The 24,660-nt window shown below is 33.1% G+C and overlaps 1 protein-coding gene across 15 annotated transcripts in view; it reads right to left on the bottom strand.

Moving 5' to 3' along the window:
• The window catches only part of LOC130899290 (CAP-Gly domain-containing linker protein 2), a 67,534-nt gene that overhangs the window by 39,081 nt on the left and 3,793 nt on the right, over positions 1-24,660 (bottom strand). For 2 of the 15 annotated variants that reach the window (XM_057809121.1, XM_057809123.1), the window contains exon 1: positions 16,456-16,655. The exons of 11 other annotated variants lie outside the window; for them this stretch is intronic. In XM_057809121.1, coding sequence (XP_057665104.1) covers positions 16,456-16,468 — 13 coding nt within the window. In that variant the 5' untranslated portion in view covers positions 16,469-16,655. Of the gene's footprint in view, positions 1-16,455; positions 16,702-24,660 lie in introns of those variants that run through there. 2 more of the 15 variants (XM_057809118.1, XM_057809122.1) reach the window with 2 other exon arrangements.

The raw sequence follows: 24,660 nt of genomic DNA, 5'->3' as shown, positions 1-24,660 counted from the left end.
TTTTATATACATTTTGTTATCAAAAACCAGTTAAAAGTGATATTTTTGTATTGGAACATTTTCTTTCTATTAAAAACTGTCCATTTTAAGAATTAATTGAAAATAATTTACGTATAGGGTGATTCTAAAGTGTTAAAATATCAATTAATATTTTTTCATGTACACTATTGATAGATTTCTATCAAAAAACCAGTAAACAAGGAAATGTTTTTAATACTACAATAACAAAATGTATATAAAAACACTCCACACTTTAGGATCACCCCGTATGTATATTGTAGCAATAGAACAATGACCTTTCCAACTGGTTTTTTATAACAAAATGTATATAGAAACATTTCACACTTTGGGATCACCCTATATCTATATATTTTTTAATTAATTCATAAAATGTTCGATTTCTGGTAGAAAAAAATGTTGGCGGTACGAAATGACTCTTTTTACTGGTTTTTTGACTAAAAAATGTTTTCAAAAATACAATTGATATTTTTCCACTTTAGAAACACCCTATATGTATATTATTTTCAAATAATTCATTATTTTCAATACTTTTAACTGGGTTTTGGTAACAAAATGTATATAAAAACACTTTACACTTTAGGATCACCCCGTATGTTTATTGTTTTTTTAAATACTACATAAAATGTACGGTTTTCGTTGAAAAAATTGTAGCATTAAAAACATTTCTTTGTTTACTGGTTTTTTGATAGAAATCTATCAATAGTGTACATGAAAAAATACTAATTGATATTTTAACACTTTAGAATCACCCTATACGTAAATTATTTTCAATTAATTCTTAAAATGTACAGTTTTTTATAGAAAGAAAATGTTTCAATAGAAAAATATCACTTTTAACTGGTTTTTGATAACAAAATGTATATAAAAACACTCCACACTTTAGGATCACCCCGTATGTGTATTGTTTTTTTAAATACTGCATTAAATGTACGGTTTTCGTTGAAAAAATTGTAGTATTAAAAACATTAGTTAAAAGTGATATTTTTGTATTGAAACATTTTCTTTCTATAAAAAACTGTACATTTTAAGAATTAATTGAAAATAATTTACGTATAGGGTGATTCTAAAGTGTTAAAATATCAATTAGTATTTTTTCATACACACTATTGATATATTTCTATCAAAAAACCAGTAAACAAGGAAATGTTTTTAATACTACAATTTTTTCAACGAAAACCGTACATTTAATGCAGTATTTAAAAAAACAATAAACATACGGGGTGATCCTAAAGTGTAAAGTGTTTTTATATACATTTTGTTATAAAAAAAAACAGTTAAAAGTGACATTTTTGTATTGGAACATTTTCTTTCTATTAAAAACTGTCCATTTTAAGAATTAATTGAAAATAATTTACGTATAGGGTGATTCTAAAGTGTTAAAATATCAATTAATATTTTTTCATGTACACTATTGATAGATTTCTATCAAAAAACCAGTAAACAAGGAAATGTTTTTAATGCTACAATTTTTTCAACGAAAACCGTACATTTTATGTAGTATTTAAAAAAACAATAAACATACGGGGTGATCCTAAAGTGTAAAGTGTTTTTATATACATTTTGTTACCAAAACCCAGTTAAAAGTATTGAAAAATTTTTTTTATACTAAAAACTGTACATTTTAAGAATTATTCGAAAATAATATACATACGGGGTGATCCTAAAGTGTTTTCGTATAAAATCTATATACATTATAATAAAAAAAGATCATTTTTTATTACATAAAACAGTACATTTTATGAGTTATTTGGAAAATATACATACAGGATGATCCTAATATTTGGAAATATCTATTCTATTCAATCTCTAGCAAAACCTAACCTAACCTTACAAATATTTAATAAGTTTTCATTTTATCTATTGATTTTTCGTGAAAATGATGCATTATACCCGACAGATGCATAAAATCTGAGAGTTTGAATTTTTTTGCAATAAGGGGTAATTTACATCCCCAAAATATAAAAATCCCGCTTCGACACAAGAAAGATTTCGTTGACAAGGACAAGTATGGAGCATGGATTCAAATTTTTATGAAAATCGAGATTAAAATAAGCTTTTTTAAAAAAACTTTCAATATTACTACCCTCAGAGGATGGTCTTTGGAGGGGTTGCATGAGTCCGATTAATCATAAACTTATTTGAGAATATCAATAGATCTACGAATAATTCATTTGAAGTATATTTTACTCAAATACAAGCTAAAGTCGAAGATTTTTAATTTTTTTTTATGATAAGAGGTTGTTTAACAAATAAAAAACACCCTTCGGCACATTATAGATTTTGAATAAGGGGCTAAGTATAGCTTCAATCCCAATTTTTATAAAAAACGACGGTAATTGACAAAATTCCACAGTTTTAACCTTTTTACCGCTGATTCCTGGACTAATTTTTTTCCGCTGGTTCCTGGCCTATTTTGGATTTTACACTCGTATATTTGGGTTTGCTTGGTATTAATATTTAAATTAACAGTCTTAAGTTTTGCATTAGAAATTAGGTTTTATTACTCTTTCGTGCATAAAAATAGACTATAAGATATTAGATTAAAATTAATAAAATAATAGAATTGAAAGCATGCGGTACATTTTAATTTTTGCATTAAGGTCAAACCGGCTTGTTTCTCGCAAAAATTTATAAACATATTTAGACATTTATCATTAACAATGGTAAGTTACGTAAGTTTCTTCCATTGTGATCTAATATTAACCGAGTAATTTAATTTGAAAAATATGTTGCATAATTATTCGCGAATCTACGAATAATTGCAAAGATTTGGATGAAAGATTTCTCTCATTGTTTAATAAATAAATTGCTTATTTAAAAAAAAACACGAGGTTATATTGGATGACCGTTGCTGCAGTGGAATTTTAATATTTAATATTTAATTCTGAGCTCATTGCTTTGGTCAGAAAAAATCAACCTAAACAGTCATGGGGGTGTGCTGACAACTGACGGATGGGCAGAAGAAAATAATAGAGGCATGTACTAGATGAAGATATACGACAAAAATCATTGATGTATCAACCGCAGAAGAGAAGAAGACGAAGCTGGAAGGAACCTGGAAGGAAGGTATTGAACAAACCATAAAAGACAGAGTGGTTCTACCGAAAGTCGACTGTAACTTTGTTATTTCAAATGGAACACCCTGTATATTAATACATTGTTGAAATCTACGTAAAATTTTAGGATACTTTTGTCTAAAAACCTCTTTTCGAAAAATATATACCTTTTGAGTTATCAATTTTTTTGTAAAAAATTTGACCATTGCAGACCCTCATAAATAATTTTTTTACGTATATACCCTTAAAGATATGGAAATGGTTTCTATTCGGTTGCTTTTAGCAAATTCAGACGTATTTGAATATATGTTGAAAACTTTTTCATTTTATACAGGGTGTGTTTAAAAAGTGTTCAAAGTTTAACTTCTTAAATATCGAATTTCTTCATTTTTTTAAATAGAAACCACCCGGTTTTTTCTATTTTAACGCATCCAGGGGTGAAAAATAAGGCAAATTCATGTATACTTTCCTATACCTAAATCTTACCGTTATCCAGATATTAAATGTTTTCAGTAAAATTTTAGAGACGCAGGTCAATAATTGGTTTAACTCGATTAACTTTTTCTTCAAATAAACCGTAAAGCTTCAAATTGTTGTCAAATTTGTCACATTCCCCATATATTAAAAGCAAATTTACATAATTTTCATAACTAAATTGAGAACGATCCATTTTAACGTGTCAACAATTGACTAATGACAGTTTAATAAAACCTCAAATATCTCAGAAACGACTCAAAATTGGAATAGGATTAGTAAATACAATTTTATTTGATTCTTATACAGACTTCAACAAGATAAAGAAAAATACTTTTTTATTTCTTAGTGTTTATTTTAATGGGTCAAAATAAAATTTACAATTTACAGAAAACACTAAATATCTGGATAACAGAAAGATTCAGGTATAGAAAAGCATATAAGAATTTGCCTTATTTTTTACCTCTAAATCCATTAAAATAGAAAAAACCGGGTAGTTCTATTAAAAAAAATAAAGTAACTTGATATTTATGAAGTTAAGCTTTGATTACTTTTCATACACACCCTGTATAAAATGAAAAAGTTTTCAACATAGATTCAAATACGTCTGACCTTGCTAAAAGTAACCGAACTAAAACTATTTTCATATCTTTAAGGGTATCCTCGTAAAAAAATAATTTGTAAGGGTCTGCAAAGGTCAAATTTTTTACAAAAAAAATTGATAACTCAAAAGGTATACATTTTTCGAAAAAAGCTTGTAGACAAAAGTATCCTAAAATTTTACTTAGATTTCAAAAATGTATTAATATACAGGGTGTTGCATTTGAAATAACAAAGTTAAAGTCGACTTGCGGTAGAACCACTCTGTATTTATGGTCTGTTCATTACCCACCTTCCTGCTTCGTCTTCGGTAGAACCGGAAGTCGACCATATTTGAAAATATTTTAGTTAAAAAGATCGTATTCGAAAACCCAAACGTAGAAATTTTCACGATTTTACTATAAGTATTTTGTCATATATACAGATAGTTTTAACTAATCGTGGGACACCCTGTATATATAACTAAATGACATTCTACGTACTAATTTTTGAATGAAAAATTTCAATGCAAATATTTCTCGCTTAATTTCATCCTTCGCCATATTCTTCTACGATAGCTTTTTCGAGAGAAATCAATATTTGGAGAAAATACAATTTAGAGTTTTTGCCGCATTTTCGAGTCATCGCAATTTTAGCGGTTGTTCTACATTTTTCCAAAATATCTCAATTCAAAAAAAATGACAAAGGAAAACTACTAGAACCCGTCTCAAAGAGAAGCGGAAAGTCTTGTGTGTCTACTGGTATTATTAAGTCATTCCAGATGTTCGAGCTATCAATCCCGATGTATATAGAGAACATCTGATAAGTTTTTATCGGGGAAATATCCAGATTTAGTTAATCAAAAGCGAGTTCTTTTACAACCAAGATAATACTGAATCACATAATGCGATAGTTACACGGATCAAGATCGAAGAACTTGGTGGTATTAAACTCTAACAAGATCCATCATTTAGTCCTGATCTTGCACTGTCACTTTTCTATATTTATTTATTTAACAAATTTCTTTTTTATACGCAAATGGTATCTGTTTAAACCCTGAGAAAACTTTAGTTTTATCCTATAACGGAGCATTCAACAGTGACTACGATCCTCGAATTCGATCGAAGTTTCTTGGTCTACATATTAACGGTGCCCTTCAATCTTCCCTTCAAAATCTGTTTCTAAACAGCTCTATTCTCGTACAACTTTAACAACTTCTGGGGGTCTTGAGGTTGCACCTTTTGAAATCTTTGGTTAGCGCCCAATCGGCAGAAAATTTATCTTCGACCATGAAAACTATCTCAAACATTCTTTGCAGCTATGCAAAAAGTATTTGAAAGAACTACAGACGAAAGTAGTGATTTGGGCTTCGCATGCGTCCGATCTCAACCTAATTGAGTTGTTGTAGGACTAATTGGACAGGAAAGTCATACACCAGCGTCCTATTTTCACTTCACATCTTTGGAATGTGACGATTTTTAATCCGTTGTGATAAGGATGCGCCAACTCGGGACGGAGATATTTCAGGTAAACGAAAAGGTAGTCCGAGTACATAATACAACTTGTGACCGATTCATTGAGAGTTTTTACCTAATCCAGTTTGTAAAGTTTGAAAATTAGGTGGGTCAAATTAAAATAATAAACTCGTTGCTCCATTCTTCAAACAGATAACGTTTGTGGTTTGGGTGTTTGTGTGAAAAATGACGAGGTTAGGTTTTATTAGGTTAGGTTAGTCGAATAAAATAACAGAATATGAATTTTTCAAAAAGGTCTTTAATGTGTTTAAAATGGAAAATATTTTTACTTAAATACATTGTAAATATATATCTCAGTTCGGTTTTTCATTTCATAATTAAAATTCCGAATCGCATAATCTTCCGTCACGAGTTGTCTAATATTCATGACAACCACGATCACGAGTTGGCGCACGTCCACGCAAACTATGGGTTGGGCAAAAACTTTTGACAAGTAGTCTAATTTGACCCAACTATTGAGTAATATGAGAGAGATTTTGAGCAAGAAAAAACCTACACTAAAAATTTTTTTGTCAAAAACCAAGCAATTAAATTATAACCTTATAACGTAGTGATTGTTTCTCATCAGATATATAACAGGATGTATTCGTAAATTCGCCTAATAAAGTACCACAAAACAACTTATCACTTATTCGGAGTCAGTTCCCACAATAAATTAAATTTATCATTAATATTTTGAGTGCATTCCGATCAAGAACAATCGGCTATTACTTAATTGAAGCTCGTAACTTGTAATTGCTTAATTAACAATTAAAAATTAAAGTAATAAATCAACAATACGTGATAGTAATCATAATTATGGATAGTACAAGCAAAAAAAATATATATATTTATTTTTTGGTTCGTATATTACTTTGTCGAAATATACGAGGTGCAGCTATTAAATAACAAGATATCCCTACAACGTCTTTTTCTGTCAGTTCCTTCGTGGGTGGTTTAACATTGGGATGTTCTAATCGCTGTTATTGTTGTTCGAATGTGAAAATTTTTTCTACGTCGCAAGCTTCACGATTCTCGTTCTCAACTGAACAACAAATATATAATTGTGGAAAATAATGGATATAAATTACCGTAAACACTCCACATTATGTACGAATCACGTCAATATAGAGAGTCGGATTTGTGTTGGTGTTAATCTTTAGTCAAAAATTTTATAAATCAATTGGCAGGCAATTGTAATTTTATACATTCGCGTTCCCCTCGTTTTTTTTTGGTTCTAGAAAATCGAAAAATCATCCGATTTCGACAATTTTTTTTAAATCTTCGTTTTTACGGCGGATTTACGAATCACGTCAATATACAGAGTCGATACAAATCCTAAACTGCAATCGCTGGCAAGAAACGTAAACGACGTGAACTCCACCAAGTCGGCACAAATACTAAGCGGCAGACAGTGTTGCCACAATTTGTACCAACTTATAACTACCGACTTATAAACATAAGTCTAAATTAAATTTTTTTTTTTTCAAAAATGTTATAGACTGTGTCAATTATTATTTTAAGGATGAAAAATTTATATAAAGTTTACCGATAAAATTAACAATGCAATACAAAAATCTCACGATCTAAATAAAAATCAACTTGGCTCTGTTTTCTAATTATTGTTACAATCTAGTACAATTTCTAGTTTATTTTATTAAACGAAAATTTAAAATAACTTTATATTTGCAGAAATCAACGATAAAGATAAAAGGTAAGTAACGAAATAAAAAAATAAAATTTCAGACTCAAAAATAAAATTGTATTCTATATTTCATAACACTGAACGCTGAATAAAAAAAATCCCGCCTCTGGTATAGTACATGCTCCCAGTGGGAGAAATTGGGAGAAAACGAACGCAGGGAAAATGTATTAGAAAAAAGGAAAAATGTACTAGCGTATAAAATACACTAAAATTGTACAATTGTACTAGCTCTGGCAACACTGGCACTGGAATAGGCGAAGTTCGGGACGATTTTCAACGCCATCTCTCTGTGACTGGCTCACATCTAAAATCTTACTTTTTGGTGTTTTATTTTTGAATGTTTGTCAATCTGGATTCTGAAACTAAGTTGCAACCATGCATCGAGAAAGAACGTCCATCTTGCAAAAGCGTTTGATATTGTTTGTTTATTAGTTATTTGCATTTTTGTGCATTTAAAAGTTATTATTTCTTGCGAGTTGTGCTGTCGTGTTTACTTACTCAATATGAGTAAACGAGCAAAGGCCTGCTGTGTACCAGGATGCACAAATAAGCAAGCGATAAGGGTATTTATCAACATAAAAATATTTAAATTGAAAACAAATTCATATCTATACGAGAATAACTCTTTTCTTCCCAACTTCATTAATTTGTATTTAGGAAATCATTTTGTTGAATAGTTAAATATGTTGAATGATTTTATTCCTATTTTACTTTTTTATAGATATTCCATTCCTACGAATGCAGAATTTGGTTGAAAAGAATAAATAACCCCAAGTTAATGCTTGCAGATACAGTATTATCATCACATAGAATATGTGATATTCATTTTGAACCAATGGCAGGTTAAAAAAACTTTCACTGGCAACTCTACATTTACCTGTAAGTACTTATATTTACTGTAATAAAGCTCTTATGAATCCTAGTGAAAAGTTATGCAGATTAGATCTTGTCACTCCTTATGTGGCAGGTTCACTGGTGAAGAAATTATTTGAAAGTCTCAAATGCCACTTGTGTAAAAATATAATATTGTCAAACAAATTAATTAAGGCAAATTCATTAATATATTCTAGGGAATATAAAAAAAATGTTTTATGTACTCCTTCAGCAAATTTCTGTGATATTTTTAAAAGTTTTTCTGATAAAATTTTTGAAAGATTGCCCCAGTTAATCAATTCGTTAGGCATAAAGAAACAAATATTTCGTTTGGAGGATTTGACAGACATTTCCTCAATATTTTGTTCGGATCATAAGAATTTTGTAAATATGTTTGTAAATATTAGTTTTAACATATGCATCTTTCATTATATAGTTATATAGGTATTAATAATAAAATTTTGAAGGGCAAAGATCAACAATATAAAGACTACGATTTTGCAATGAATATGGCATACGTTAAATATAAGAAAAGCTACAAGAAAGACAACGGTAATCATTAATTAACCATGGTTATAAAGGCAATTTTTATATACCATTGTATGTACCATGTAGAAACAGAAACATTTTTTAAACACGCCATATCACTGTTGACAGTTTGTGGATATAGTTATAAAATGTCAAAAACAAAATAAAAATTATAATAATCGTCTTGTGTTTCAATATTCTATCTATCTATATCTTATATAAACCATTTAATTGTGAAATTTAGATGGTCGGACATGGTTGTCACATAAATGTAAATGAAACCAAAATATTTTACGAAATACTTCATTTAAACAGCATTTTAATTTCAGGTATTTATATTTTCTTGTAAACACAATATTTGAATTTGCATAATAATTTTGCTTCATTCACAATTTGATACGACAACTAGCTTCGAGCATTTAAAATTATTCGAGTTATTTTCAAATTTCCCGCGAAATTGTGAATCAATTTTCAAATATCCCGGGCAAGCCAATTTTCGAACGACCGCGCATCTACAGCGTTAGCATGGATATGAACCTTAGATCAAATTTTTGATTATAGAAATTTTTTTTTACTTGTCTAAGGATCACATGTGTTGAATTTCTCTGAGCAAAATTGAATCCTATTTTACAAATTATTTTTTTATTTCAGTATTTTAACATTATGCTTAGATTTTATGTTTAAGGAAACTTAACATTTAGTTGAAAGATATTTTAGAAAAGGAAAAGTAAGTCCTACCTCTGTTTTATGACCCCGGACACATGGGTCACACAAAGGACTCTTTACTTTTCGGAGTAATGCATATATTTTAGTAAAACATCTGTAATTTTACGATTCTTAAGGAGAGGCTTAGACCTCATTGTAAATATTTTATTATTAGTTTTTAGTTAGTACAAACCGACTCTTTCAAGAGTGAGGACGCTTCTCGAAAACGTAGTCTTTTAAATAAAGACTTAATATATGGATGTTAACCACTGTGTATTTCATTTATAAATATAAAACCTAATAATCACGATTACCTATCCATAACTTTCAACAACATGAATAACTGGTACGGAGCCAGTCGGAGAGATGTCGCTAGGATCGAACTTTGTCGTCAAGTTGATTAAGTTGATTGGCTTTCCCCCCCCCCAAATATTTTACTGTATTCAATATTTTTATTATTATTAGACTAAAAATAAAGTGATACAATAAAAAAACTTTGGCCAAAAAGACATCAATTTTTGTATTTTCATTACGAATTTTAAACAAGGATATTAAAATAAAAAGTTTGTTTTCGGATTTTTATCGGTATTATAGTTTATGTTAATGTAATGACTAATATGTATGTATATTAAGTTTATTTTTACTCGGTTCTCTTCCATTACATCATCATCTATTTTCAAGATTAGGTAAACAATTTACATAAGGTGACTTCGAGGTGGAATTGTTTGTAGTAAAATCACGAACACGAAAATTTGTATGCGACAAGACAATGAACTTCGAGAATACTCAGTTTCATTTACAAATTCGTTTCAATGTTTCTTAGCACAAAAGGAAAGAAATATGTCTGTATCCGGAGAAATTATTAAACAAAAAGCATTGAATCTGAAAAGTGCTATGACTGACCGTTCTAAATGTCTTTTTCATTAACTTATTTTCTTAATGTGACGTGACCACCATAAATATAATCAATTATAACCTTTCTGTAAAATAGAATCAATATTTAAGAGATAATACAGGGCATCCTCTCTCAACAACAATCCCGCACCTCCTACCGAAATCCTTCACTCCAGACATTCAATTTGAGGAATCTTCCTCAAAAATACACCTCCCAGAGGGAGCTCTAGAATCTCCCCTCAATACGCAAGAGCTATTGAGGGGACAAATGAGCTTTCTCAAAGCTAATCCCAACGAAACCGCCCTCCTCAAAATTCCTTCCACGTTTCCAATGAACTCTTCCAACACGTCCAAAGATCCCCATGAAAACCCAAAAAAACCACCTTCTCTCTTGTCTGTAGACTGTACACCACTCCTTTACCGACGAAGAGTTCCTAGAGATCCGTTCGACATTCAAATTCCCCGTTCTCAAATCCTGGAGGATCATTACCAGGTCAACAAATAAACCTACTCCATGTTTCGAATTATAACAGACTCCGAAACAGCCTACCATAACGACCTCACCAGGGGCATAAACTTCCAAGCCTCGAACTCAAACTCCATTACTGCAGTCTCCAAATACTGCATTCGCTATTCCTCCACCGACCAGTCCGCAGACACCAGCAATGCTAAACCTATCTGTCCCACCTGCGGTGCAAATGGTCACAAACCAGAAAAATGCCCAAAATCAAAATCCTCTATTTGTAAAAATTGCGGCGGATCTCACCCCGCCTTCCACCCCCGTTGTCCGAAAAGGATGGAAACACCTAAAGCTCCCCAGGAAACTGCCCCAGTCACCCTAGAGAAAAACCCCAAACTTACAGACTCCAAAATATTAATTGAAATTCTGGCAACCACAATAATTATGAATTCCATCCCCAATTCTCGCACGCTAGTAGCCGAAACGCTACAACGCCTCATTCCCCCCTTTTACGGTTACAACTGTACCGTCACTAGCGGCGTGGGTAACGGCATCCAGTTCGCATTTGCCCAAAAGCCAAGTACCTCCCTGTAAGGTACAATCCGTTCTTTGGTGATATTAAAACCAACCTCACCGGCCCTCCCTTATCCATAACATACACACCAACCCCCCAATAATCACCCTACACATTTCGACGATCGTCGGTGTTGCAGGTTTTCTGCGGTTTCCCTGCAACCTGGTGAACCGGTTCTCCAGCCAAATGGCCGACGATAGGGAGTAATACAGCTCACCCCGAATTAGATTAGGAAAAAAAACAAAAGAAAAATAAAAATAGAACCGTTTTTGCTTACAAGCCCCACTTCGCTTTCTCGGTCAAAAAACCCCGCTAGGAGCAGTTGGACAACCCCAGCCCTGCAGAGGAGCAACTCCTATATCAGGGCCTAATCAAACATACCAAAAGTCCTTGCAAAAAAAAACGTATCCTTATCCTACCAAACGAATCTCTCTGGCATACTGGGTCAGATATAATAGTAACATCCATCGAGAACGGTAGTCAAAAATTATTTGAAACCACTTTGTTTATTTATATATTTTTTTAATAAATAGTTTTTCCAAAGTTGTGAATCAAGTTATTTAACTCAGTCGAAAAGTTATCGTCTCGGCCCGAGCTTGTCGATTCATTCAACCAAAGGTTGATGCATATAATTCAGGAATTTGATTTGAATGAAAATCAGCTGTATAATGCTGACGAAACTGGCCTTTGTTGGCAACTGCTAGCTGAAAGAAAAAATTTATGTTTCCGTGTCCGAGAAAACCGGTTCGGGTATGAAGACTGCCAAGCAGAGAATTACCATTTTAGGATGCACAAATGCATCAGGTCTGCTTAAATTGCTTCCATTGGTAATAGGAAAAGCTAAAAATCCCAAATGTTCCAAAAATTTTGTTAATCCACTAATCTACAGGCACACAAAAAATGCCTGGATGACTTCAGTTGACACAAGACCTAACCAGAAGACCATTTACGCCGCAGTACACATGCCAATAGAATGTTACAGCTCGCCCAAGACAACCCCGATTTTCATGAAAAAATCATAATGAGCGACGAGGCACATTTTCATTTGAATGTATATGTGAATAAAGAGAAAATCCTCAAATTATTCATCACTTGCATCCATTAAAAGTGATAATCCGGTGTGCAATTTGGTCAGGAGGAATCATTGGACCTTATTTCTTTGAAACTGAAAACGGCGTAACGGAAACCGTCAATGGAAAGCGATATCGTGATATGATTGTAAACTTTTTAACGCCACGACTGCTTGCTTTGGGCTTGCTAAACGTGTGGTATTAACGAATTATTGGATTGGACTCCGCGGTCGTCTGATTTGACTGCTCCGGACTTATTTTTGCGGGGATATCTGAAAAGCAAGGTTTATGCAAACGCTGGAGCAACTCGAACAAAATATACCTTCCCGGCGGACACCTATTATCTGTTGTTTGCTGTTCATCACTTCTTTGTCACGTTTTCATTCCTTTGAGTGAGTTTTGGTAAGGTTCCAGCCTAACCAACGTTCAGTCAACGTTGAAAGGTGAATGTTGACGCGAACTTTAGACGCATCGTGTAGTATCGGCCTTAAGCGAAAAGAAACGAAATACCGGGCGCGGTAGCATAAATTTCTTGTTTTAAATGCACGCCATTCAGTCTTAGCGAAGCACTAGAAGTCTCGTGCTATGAACGGGGCAATAAATCCTTGCCGAAGCACGGTTTAGTCGTCATCAAGCGTTGGAACAATTGAAAGAATGCAGTTATCGTTGAGGCCTACTATTAGAGTTACTCGAGCCGTTAGATCACATAAAAACATTAAAGCAGTGAAAATTCCACTGTCCCGGCGTCTGCTATTAGACCGATCGTTATGGAAGAAAAATTCTACATTTCCATCCATACAAGACGGAGCAGAAACTTCTTTTGGATGTCGTGCCCTAGTTCTTTGACGAAAACAAATTCAGGTCGGTGTGTACGAGATGAGCTAGAACGCCTTTTCAGGTGTAGAAAAACGTTGACCTCGCAGATTATTTTTGATCTGCGGTAATAAGAAGAAATCATCGGGTGCCAAACGAGAACTGTACGACATCAATTCGATGTTTTGACTGTTGCAAAACGTTTTTATTTGAACTGATGTGTGAAAGTTCGCATTGTCGTGGTGGAGAATGATTAGTTTCGCTGATTTTACAAACATTTCTGGCAAACAAAACGTTGCTCTAATACAGGAGTGGGAAATACTTCTAAGCGGGGGTCATAGAGAGATTTTCAAAATGTCTTCCGAGCCGAAGACCTACGCTATGTTTTGGGTGGAGTTTTTTCCTTACCCAAAAATGTTTTTTGACCAAAACACTACAAGTGTCATCTCCACTCATTCAATTTAGTGTTATATTTGCAAAAAACTAACGGGGATTTAAAAAATTATTGTGGGATTTGTCACCGGGGCTGATAAAGTAAGCAAAAGGTCCGGATCCGATCCATGGAACGGTGGCGGCATGTCCAGTTATTCCTAGAAAACCATTTGCTTCGAAGTGCTTCGTGCGCGAAAAGTTTTTGTAGGATTTGGCTCGTCTTGAAAGATCCATGATTTGTCGTTTCTTCTAGGCGTCTTTCGAAGAAACGCGATGGAATTTTTTCAACATTTCTTTGCATAAATCGACACGATCTTTTTTTTTGGGCGATTATCAAATTATGTGGTATCTAACAAATCTTTTTGACAGCAAAATCGATGGTATGCGAGTGGAACTAATGCCCAAATAAACCTCAAATAGCACTTGTATAACAACATGACAACAACTTTAAAATGGTAGTGAAAGAAACAGTTCAAAAATCCTAAGAAACACGCTTTTAGAATTAATTATACTAAAAAAAAGAAAAATGAATTATAGTTCAAATAAAATACAGTTTAAGAGCACTACGAGTAGGTGTCGGGTAGTCAGTTTTAAAATAAAAAATAATATTTACAAAAAATGTTATGAAAAATTTTTTTCTCGAATACTTTGATCACATGTGAAACTTGGCAACATCCGATTTATTTTTCAGTAATTGTTATAATTGATCATGTAAATTCTGTTTTATTTATCTTTCGTAATACATTTAAAACTTGAACGTAAGACAGTGTGGAAAAATAGAAATAAATTAACTGAAGGATCTGCGGAGATTTTTTCCTCAATGGCCAGTTCTGTGGCAGCTTCTAAAAGGACTCTAAAGGAGGTAAATTCAATAACTGAGTTATCGCTCGTTGAAAGGTGGTTATTTTCGGGAAAACCCCGAAACTGAAAACCTTTAACCTCAAGTAACTTCAAATTGATGAAATTTTTAGAAAAATTCAAAAGATATTTTTAAAGCACATAGAAAAACCTTAAAAATTAGCAATGTTCAATTTTTTTGCATAAAGATTTGACTGATTTATAACGAAAATAATATAGTTTTTTCTTTTTTGGAACAGTATAAAAATTATACCCTCGCCATTACCACCCTAATTGAAATTAATGACAATCCACTTACCCTTTAACTTTATGTATTATTGATATGATCCATGTGATTTTACAGGTTTTGAATGCTTATTTTAGAAAAAATTATTGATTAAATTGAACAACGCATTTCCGCAATCTTGAAAAAAATATTTTCTTAAATAAATTGTAGTGTTTTTCTTACCAATTTTTGTTAATCTATATATCACAAAAATTGAAGGAGATACGTTAGTCCAAAATTTGCATTCGCGTACGAAATGTGGCTTATACAACCCTATTGAGCTGCACCCTCTTCGAAACCCGAGGTTTAAAAAAAGTTTTAATTGATATGACGTTGAAGTCCTTGAAATCCCCTACAAAATGCTTATATAAAATATTTTCTAGCTTGAAAATTGAGTAAGTTATTGTCGAAAAACCAACTGGTTTTTTTTCAAAATTTCGGAGCCGAATTTTGGAGTATTGGAAAAACAGAAACGTGGATCATTCAAGATATTAGTGATGATGAAATATAATTATTCAAAATTGTTTTTTATACTATAATAATTATCGATTTTAAAAATATTTTAATTTTTCTATTTCTGTGAAAAAATTTGAAATTTTGGGTCATTGAAGTGGGGTTTCAAAAGTGTTGAAATATTTAAAAAGCAACACACACAAAAAAATAATGACGAAACATTCTCAATTCAATATGAATACACTTTTGAATAATTTTTAATTATAAAAGAATCGTTGAGATTATTTTTTAAGTTTTCATATGATTAGGGGATGATTTGGAGGGGTTGCATGAATCTGATTAATCATAAACGTATTTGAGAATGTCAACAGATTTACGAATAATAAAATTAAAATTTATTTTACCTGAAACATGCATAAAATTTAAATTTTTGTGCAATAAGGGTAATTTACACCCCCAAAATATAAAAATCCCGGTTCAGCACAGGGAGGATTTCGTAGAAGAAGGTAAGTAGGGTTTGTATTCAAATTTTTATGAAAATCCAGATTATAATGAGCGTTTTTAAAAAAAGCTTTCTATATTACTACCCTCAGAGGATGGTCTTTGGAGGGGTTGCATGAGTCCGATTGATCATAAACTTGTTTGAGAATATCAATAGATCTACGAATAATTCATTTGAACTATATTTTACTTAAATACATGCTAAAATCGAGGATTTTTCATTTTTTCACGATAAGGGGTAGTTTTCACCCCTAAACAATAAAAAAGCACCCTTAGGCACATTATAGATTTTGAATAACGGGCTAAGTAGAGGTTAAATCCAAATTTTTATAAAAACCGACGTTGATTCACAAAGTATTAACGTTTTTTACTGCTGGTTCCTGGACTAATTTTTTACCGTTGGTTCCTGGCCTAATAATGATTATCCCATTGAAAAAGAATTATACTTTTTCAGAATCTTCTGGGTGTTACAAGGAAACTTCCATTTGAAAAGCATCTTTATTTTTTGCACACTTTTAGACGTAGTATGTAAATTCACTTATTTATACGAGTTTTTCAATACTTAATTTTTTTGGTTACCGTAGATAAATAACTATCTTATATTATATTATATTAAGAAAGGAAGAATTAGAAAACATTACGCGAAATTACAAAATTTAATACTTTATATAAATACTTACCTAAGTAACTCATATCCGCCTCGAGTAAGGCCGCTGTGAGGGCAAAAATGTCAACAGTAAATGAATGACGTCACAACGAATTGACAATGCAAACCAAACTGTGAATACTGAGATACCCAGTCTACTGAGATGCGATATTAGTAAATGTTACTAACGAAAAACAAAACAGTATCTGCGACGTAAGCCAGAGAAGAGAAATGGTAATAACAAAAACATAAGGGACTCGACGGTAATTCACCATAGCGGTAGATACGCAAAGGTCACGGGAGGGTCAAATTATTTATTATATTTAATGTAACAACAATTCATATAATCGTGGTGGTGTAATCTGTTTATACAGGGTGTCGACAAATCGTTAAACGTACGAAAATTGGAGGTTCTCGATATTCGGCGGTAATTCACCATAGCGGTAGATGTAAAAATCACGAAAAGATCAAATTATTTATTACATTTAATACAACAACAATTCATATAATCGTGGTGGTGTAATCTGTTTATACAGGGTGTCGACAAATCGTTAAACGTACGAAAATTGGAGGTTCTCGATATTCGGCGGTAATTCACCATAGCGGTAGATGTAGAAATCACGAAAAGATCAAATTATTTATTACATTTAATACAACAACAATTCATATAATCGTGGTGGTGTAATCTGTTTATACAGGGTGTCGACAAATCGTTAAACGTACGAAAATTGGAGGTTCTCGATATTCGGCGGTAATTCACCATAGCGGTAGATGTAAAAATCACGAAAAGATCAAATTATTTATTACATTTAATACAACAACAATTCATATAATCGTGGTGGTGTAATCTGTTTATACAGGGTGTCGACAAATCGTTAAACGTACGAAAATTGGAGGTTCTCCATATTCGGCGGTAATTCACCATAGCCGTAGATGTAAAAATCACGAAAAGATCAAATTATTTATTACATTTAATACAACAACAATTCATATAATCGTGGTGGTGTAATCTGTTTATACAGGGTGTCGACAAATCGTTAAACGTACGAAAATTGGAGGTTCTCCATATTCGGCGGTAATTCACCATAGCCGTAGATGTAAAAATCACGAAAAGATCAAATTATTTATTACATTTAATACAACAACAATTCATATAATCGTGGTGGTGTAATCTGTTTATACAGGGTGTCGACAAATCGTTAAACGTACGAAAATTGGAGGTTCTCGATATTCGGCGGTAATTCAACATAGCGGTAGATGGAAAAATCACGAAAAGATCAAATTATTTATTACATTTAATACAACAACAATTCATTTAATCGTGGTGGTGTAATCTGTTTATACAGGGTGTCGACAAATCGTTAAACGTACGAAAATTGGAGGTTCTCGATATTCGGCGGTAATTCAACATAGCGGTAGATGGAAAAATCACGAAAAGATCAAATTATTTATTACATTTAATACAACAACAATTCATTTAATCGTGGTGGTGTAATCTGTTTATACAGGGTGTCGACAAATCGTTAAACGTACGAAAATTGGAGGTTCTCGATATTCGGCGGTAATTCAACATAGCGGTAGATGTAAAAATCACGAAAAGATCAAATTATTTATTACATTTAATACAACAACAATTCATATAATCGTGGTGGTGTAATCTGTTTATACAGGGTGTCGACAAATCGTTAAACGTACGAAAATTGGAGGTTCTCGATATTCGGCGGTAATTCACCATAGCGGTAGATGTAAAAATCACGAAAAGATCAAATTATTTATTACATTTAATACAACAACAATTCATATAATCGTGGTGGTGTAATCTGTTTATACAGGGTGTCGACAAATCGTTAAACGTACGAAAATTGGAGGTTCTCGATATTCGGCGGTAATTCACCATAGCGGTAGATGTAAAAATCACGAAAAGATCAAATTATTTATTACATTTAATACAACAACAATTCATATAATCGTGGTGGTGTAATCTGTTTATACAGGGTGTCGACAAATCGTTAAACGTACGAAAATTGGAGGTTCTCGATATTCGGCGGTAATTCACCATAGCGGTAGATGTAAAAATCACGAAAAGATCAAATTATTTATTACATTTAATACAACAATTCATATAATCGTGGTGGTGTAATCTGTTTATACAGGGTGTCGACAAATCGTTAAACGTACGAAAATTGGAGGTTCTCGATATTCGGCGGTAATTCACCATAGCGGTAGATGTAAAAATCACGAAAAGATCAAATTATTTATTACATTTAATACAACAACAATTCATATAATCGTGGTGGTGTAATCTGTTTATACAGGGTGTCGACAAATCGTTAAACGTACGAAAATTGGAGGTTCTCGATATTCGGCGGTAATTCACCATAGCGGTAGATGTAAAAATCACGAAAAGATCAAATTATTTATTACATTTAATACAACAACAATTCATATAATCGTGGTGGTGTAATCTGTTTATACAGGGTGTCGACAAATCGTTAAACGTACGAAAATTGGAGGTTCTCGATATTCGGCGGTAATTCACCATAGCGGTAGATGGAAAAATCACGAAAAGATCAAATTATTTATTACATTTAATACAACAACAATTCATATAATCGTGGTGGTGTAATCTGTTTATACAGGGTGTCGACAAATCGTTAAACGTACGAAAATTGGAGGTTCTCGATATTCGGCGGTAATTCAACATAGCGGTAGATGGAAAAATCACGAAAAGATCAAATTATTTATTACATTTAATACAACAAAAATTCATATAATCGTGGTGGTGTAATCTGTTTATACAGGGTGTCGACAAATCGTTGAACGTACGAAAATTGGAGGTTCTCGATATTCGGCGGTAATTCACCATAGCGGTAGATGGAAAAATCACGAAAAGATCAAATTATTTATTACATTTAATACAACAACAATTCATATAATCGTGGTGGTGTAATCTGTTCATACAGGGTGTCGACAAATCGTTGAACGTACGAAAATTGGAGATTCTCGATATTCGGCGGTAATTCACCATAGCGGTAGATGGAAAAATCACGAAAAGATCAAATTATTTATTACATTTAATACAACAACAATTCATATAATCGTGGTGGTGTAATCTGTTTATACAGGGTGTCGACAAATCGTTAAACGTACGAAAATTGGAGGTTCTCCATATTCGGCGGTAATTCACCATAGCCGTAGATGTAAAAATCACGAAAAGATCAAATTATTTATTACATTTAATACAACAACAATTCATATAATCGTGGTGGTGTAATCTGTTTATACAGGGTGTCGACAAATCGTTAAACGTACGAAAATTGGAGGTTCTCGATATTCGGCGGTAATTCAACATAGCGGTAGATGGAAAAATCACGAAAAGATCAAATTATTTATTACATTTAATACAACAACAATTCATTTAATCGTGGTGGTGTAATCTGTTTATACAGGGTGTCGACAAATCGTTGAACGTACGAAAATTGGAGGTTCTCGATATTCGGCGGTAATTCAACATAGCGGTAGATGGAAAAATCACGAAAAGATCAAATTATTTATTACATTTAATACAACAACAATTCATTTAATCGTGGTGGTGTAATCTGTTTATACAGGGTGTCGACAAATCGTTAAACGTACGAAAATTGGAGGTTCTCGATATTCGGCGGTAATTCAACATAGCGGTAGATGGAAAAATCACGAAAAGATCAAATTATTTATTACATTTAATACAACAACAATTCATATAATCGTGGTGGTGTAATCTGTTTATACAGGGTGTCGACAAATCGTTAAACGTACGAAAATTGGAGGTTCTCGATATTCGGCGGTAATTCAACATAGCGGTAGATGGAAAAATCACGAAAAGATCAAATTATTTATTACATTTAATACAACAACAATTCATTTAATCGTGGTGGTGTAATCTGTTTATACAGGGTGTCGACAAATCGTTGAACGTACGAAAATTGGAGGTTCTCGATATTCGGCGGTAATTCACCATAGCGGTAGATGGAAAAATCACGAAGGACGCTTTTAAAAACGTGGTCACCAACCTTCAATAAGAAGATGGCATAGAAGAAGAAGAACGTTGGATCAATGCATCACTTTCAACGATCACGTGTAAAACACTGTCGATAAAGTGAGAGCAAGACTATGCGGATTAATCGCTAGAAAAAGTAAGCCTAAGACGGAAACAAAACTCGGGCTCATAACAAACGCCTCGGTTGCTTGGGGATACACGCGCAAAACAAACAGGAAGAAACTACAGGCTCAACAAACAAGTAGCGAGGAAATATACGAAGAAACGGGACCGCAAAAAGTATTGGACATCATGGACCATAGGACAGAGAAGCTATTCGAGGAGCTGGCAACGCATCCTAATGAGGAATGAGGGTACTCATCAGGTGCAGTGGAGACGACTACAGGAAACACCAATTCTCTCAATTTGTTTTTCCTGCCGATGCCTTTCTTTCCCTCTACACTGCCCTGCATGATGTTCTGTAGCAGTAGGTATCTGTCAGTACAGGTTATCTTCAGGATGCGCCTATAGAGTCACATCTCAAATGTCTCAAGTTTTTTTGATCATTTGAGCTTTCAAGGTCAAAGTTTCCAGCAGTACTGACCACCCATAACATTCCATGAATCCTATTCTGACGTGGAGGTTTAGATTTCTGTTTAATAATCGTCAACAGCTTTCTTTTACGACTAATGCGTCTTAGTACTTCGTCGTTGGTGATTCTATCGGTCCAGAGTGTCTTAGTACTTCGTCGTTGGTGATTCTATCGGTCCAGAGTATCTTCAGAATGCGTCTATAGAGCCACATCTCAAGTTTTTTTATCATTTCAGCTTTCAAGGTCCAAATTTCCACTCCGTACAGCGGTACAGTCAAACATCACTGTATTAAGAAAAGAGAAATTTATTTATAGAAACATATATCCTTTCTCGACGAGTTCACTTCTTTGAAAGTAGTTGACTACGGAAAAAATACTTTACGAATAATTAATAGCCACCGACGCATGAGTCGACGAATGTGTAGTCGTGAATAAAAAGCCTTGACGAACCCAATTCACCATAAACTTATATAAGTTCAACAGGTGATAAACAAAAATATATATGGGTACATAATACGATGTATTTGCCCTATGATCTATTTTATGTATAAGACAGTAATAAAACAAAATTTATCTTTTAATGCAAAACTTATTATTATAACTTATATTAATATATCCAAAAATTTTCATAAATATACCTGAGCTAATACAGGTTTTCGGTGTTTTATTTACACCTGTTCATGAATTTGTTTGTTTGTAACTCTACTTCGTGGGTTATTACTGTTAGTATATCCCACCACGTTAATTGCCTTCGTTAACCGAGCGGGCTAAGGCTTCAACCTCCGGATTCTCCGGTGGTGGTTTCAAATCCTGTTCACGCTGTGATTTGGAGCGTCAATGTAAACCTACAACTATTATTGCCTCTGACTTTAACGTGACAAAAAAATTTTGGGTCAATTATGTTTTGAATCAACTTAGAGGGGCATCAGTACGTAAATTTTGACTGTGGTTTACGGCAAGAAAGACTAGAACTTTTTCGCCTGCCGCTAATTCAACCCCATTTTTACCTGGCACGGTGTTTTTCAGAAAATCGTTTAATGAGTTTGAGGTTGAAGCTGCTATCAAAGCCTTTTCAACAAGCTTATATTTGCTTCACCCGTATGCGGGTTTATGAGCTTCTTAGTTCGTAACTCTTCTTTAGTCTATGAACAAATGGATTATTACTGTTAGTATATCCCACCACTTTAATTGAGTTCGTTCGCCGAGATTCACCGGTCGTGGGTTCAAATTCCATTCAGGCAGTGTTTTTGTTTCGAGAATTATTTTTTAAAAATTATCACTGCAATTTTTCTCTTTACATCGAAACAAATTTAACAACCGTCTGCCCTCTGTTGGAGATTTACTATACTACCTGCATCAATATTACTCTAGAATTTAACACCTTAAATTTTAGTATGTGTATACAGAGATTTATATTTGTGCACCCTCTGATGGAGATTTACAATACTAATGATTGGAGCTTGAGGAAAAATTTTATTTTTGATAATAAATCGAACTAAAAAGTGAAAAATCTAGTTTCAAAAACTAAAAACGACGCTTTTAAAGCACATCAAAGTAAAAAGTTGAAAATAATTTTTAAAATAAATAATAATGAATGAAAAATACCAGAATTATTGTGAAAAAAACGTGTGGCGCTTTGTTTCATATTTCTCGAACATCGAGCGCCCTACGCTTTTTTTGTTTAAAGTTTATTTTAAAACTTATTTCCAACTTTTTAGTTTCATATGATATGAAAGCTTGTTTTTTAAAAGTATATGTATTAATTGATACCACTCTTCGCTGCTTATATACCTACATCTCGTCGAACGATACAGTTGGTAAGGTTATCGAAGTGCTTAGTTTCCAAAACGGAAATTGTTTTTATTCGTCTATCTTAAAACTTAGTAGCAACTCTGGTATCATATTTTAATGACAATTTTTTATACCAAAACTATTCCAATTAATTCGGTATATTTCAATTGTATTCATTATAATATCATTTGTTGTTTCAGTTGATCAATTTTGAAAAATAATTGCCTGTGAATTGATTAGTTATGTCTAATAAAAACTAATTTGTTAAAGTGGCAAAAAATTTAATGTACTCGAAAGAAACGTAACCTAAGAGAATCCAATCAATCCCCCACCACTTTTTTTATAATATACAGAGCGCGGCTACATTAGGGAATAAAATCATTTACTATGTATTCAGTTTTATATTTTGAACAGCATTATAAGCATGAAATCTCAGATAATCACAATATATAATGTTTATAACCGGACTTTACCTCTACTCTGAAGCAGTATTCAGCGAAGCCCTCGAGAATACAACTGCAGACATAAAGACCAATGATACTGTGGCCAGTAGCCTACCAGAACTTCAATCTCTTATGGAGATTATTATGGAGTCCAAGACCATTCTCAAAAATATAAAGAAACTCCCAGGAGAGATCATTGAACAAGTGTCATCTCTAAGATACCTGATCACGCTCGTCAACTAGCAATGGGACCCAAAACTCGAAATCAGATCAAGAATTGAGCAAGCGCGGAAAACTCTGAGCAACATGAAGACGCTTCTAGCAAACCGCAACCTCAACTTGGAACTCCGGACCAGAATGCGACATGAAGATGCTTGTAGCAAGCCGCAACCTCAACCTGGAACTCCGGACCAGAATGCTTTGCTGTTACATCCTACAGGACATTGGTAACTTCTCACGACAATCAATCATAGAAGGGAAGATCGAAGGAAAACGGTCGGTCGTCAGAGCTGCGGTTTCTCGTGCAACAATAGCCATTTGGATCGCCGACCTCCGTAGGGAGACGGCGTCGTAAGAAGAAGTGCAGCTCATTTATTTCTACGTCCTTTTTAACCCTTTGTACTCCGTTTTCGCCGCATATGCGACACGTTTGTTTGTCCCCTCGGAGCTCTTATTTCTTAGATAATCAAAAGTGTTCAAATTCGCGTTCCAATGTGTGGGATCTGCATTTTATGTTTTTATAATGGTAAGTGTTCCATTTTGTTTCGTTTTGTTATAATTATTACGTTATAACCCTGGTCTAGTAAGAAATAATAGTTATGAAATAAGTGATGTGGAAGACGAACTAGATTTTATTTTGCATGGAGAAGATTTGAGTGAAATTTGGGACAGATAGTGTGGTTATAATAGTGAGAAAAAATGAGAAGAATTCAAATTATTGATTCGGATTTAGAGGAAGAAGATGCATCATCAGCAGACACCAATACATGGAGTGATATTACGGGAAGAGATATTTCCTTGTCAATAATAAACTATTCAACGGAAATATAGTTCCAGGGCCATGAATATACAGAAACGAATATATACACCAACAATAAATTACAAGCACAAATTCTGAGTCAGAATTGTATCAAAGAGGAATATATATGCCACCAATAAATTACAAGCACAAATTCTGAGTCAGAATTGTATCAAAGAGGAATATATATGCCACCAATAAATTACAAGCACAAATTCTGAGTCAGAATTGTATTAGGGACGAAGAAATATGCCACTAACAAATTACAAGCACAAATTCTGAGTCAGAATTGTATCAAAGACGAATATATATGCCACCAATAAATTACAAGCACAAATTATGAGTCAGAATTGTATCAGAGACGAATATATATGCCA

This window comes from Diorhabda carinulata, chromosome 11, assembly GCF_026250575.1.
Source record: "Diorhabda carinulata isolate Delta chromosome 11, icDioCari1.1, whole genome shotgun sequence".
Classification (NCBI taxonomy): Eukaryota; Metazoa; Arthropoda; class Insecta; order Coleoptera; family Chrysomelidae; genus Diorhabda; species Diorhabda carinulata.
The sequence above is the reverse complement of the archived record's forward strand: the minus strand, read 5'-3'. Positions and strand labels throughout refer to the sequence as shown.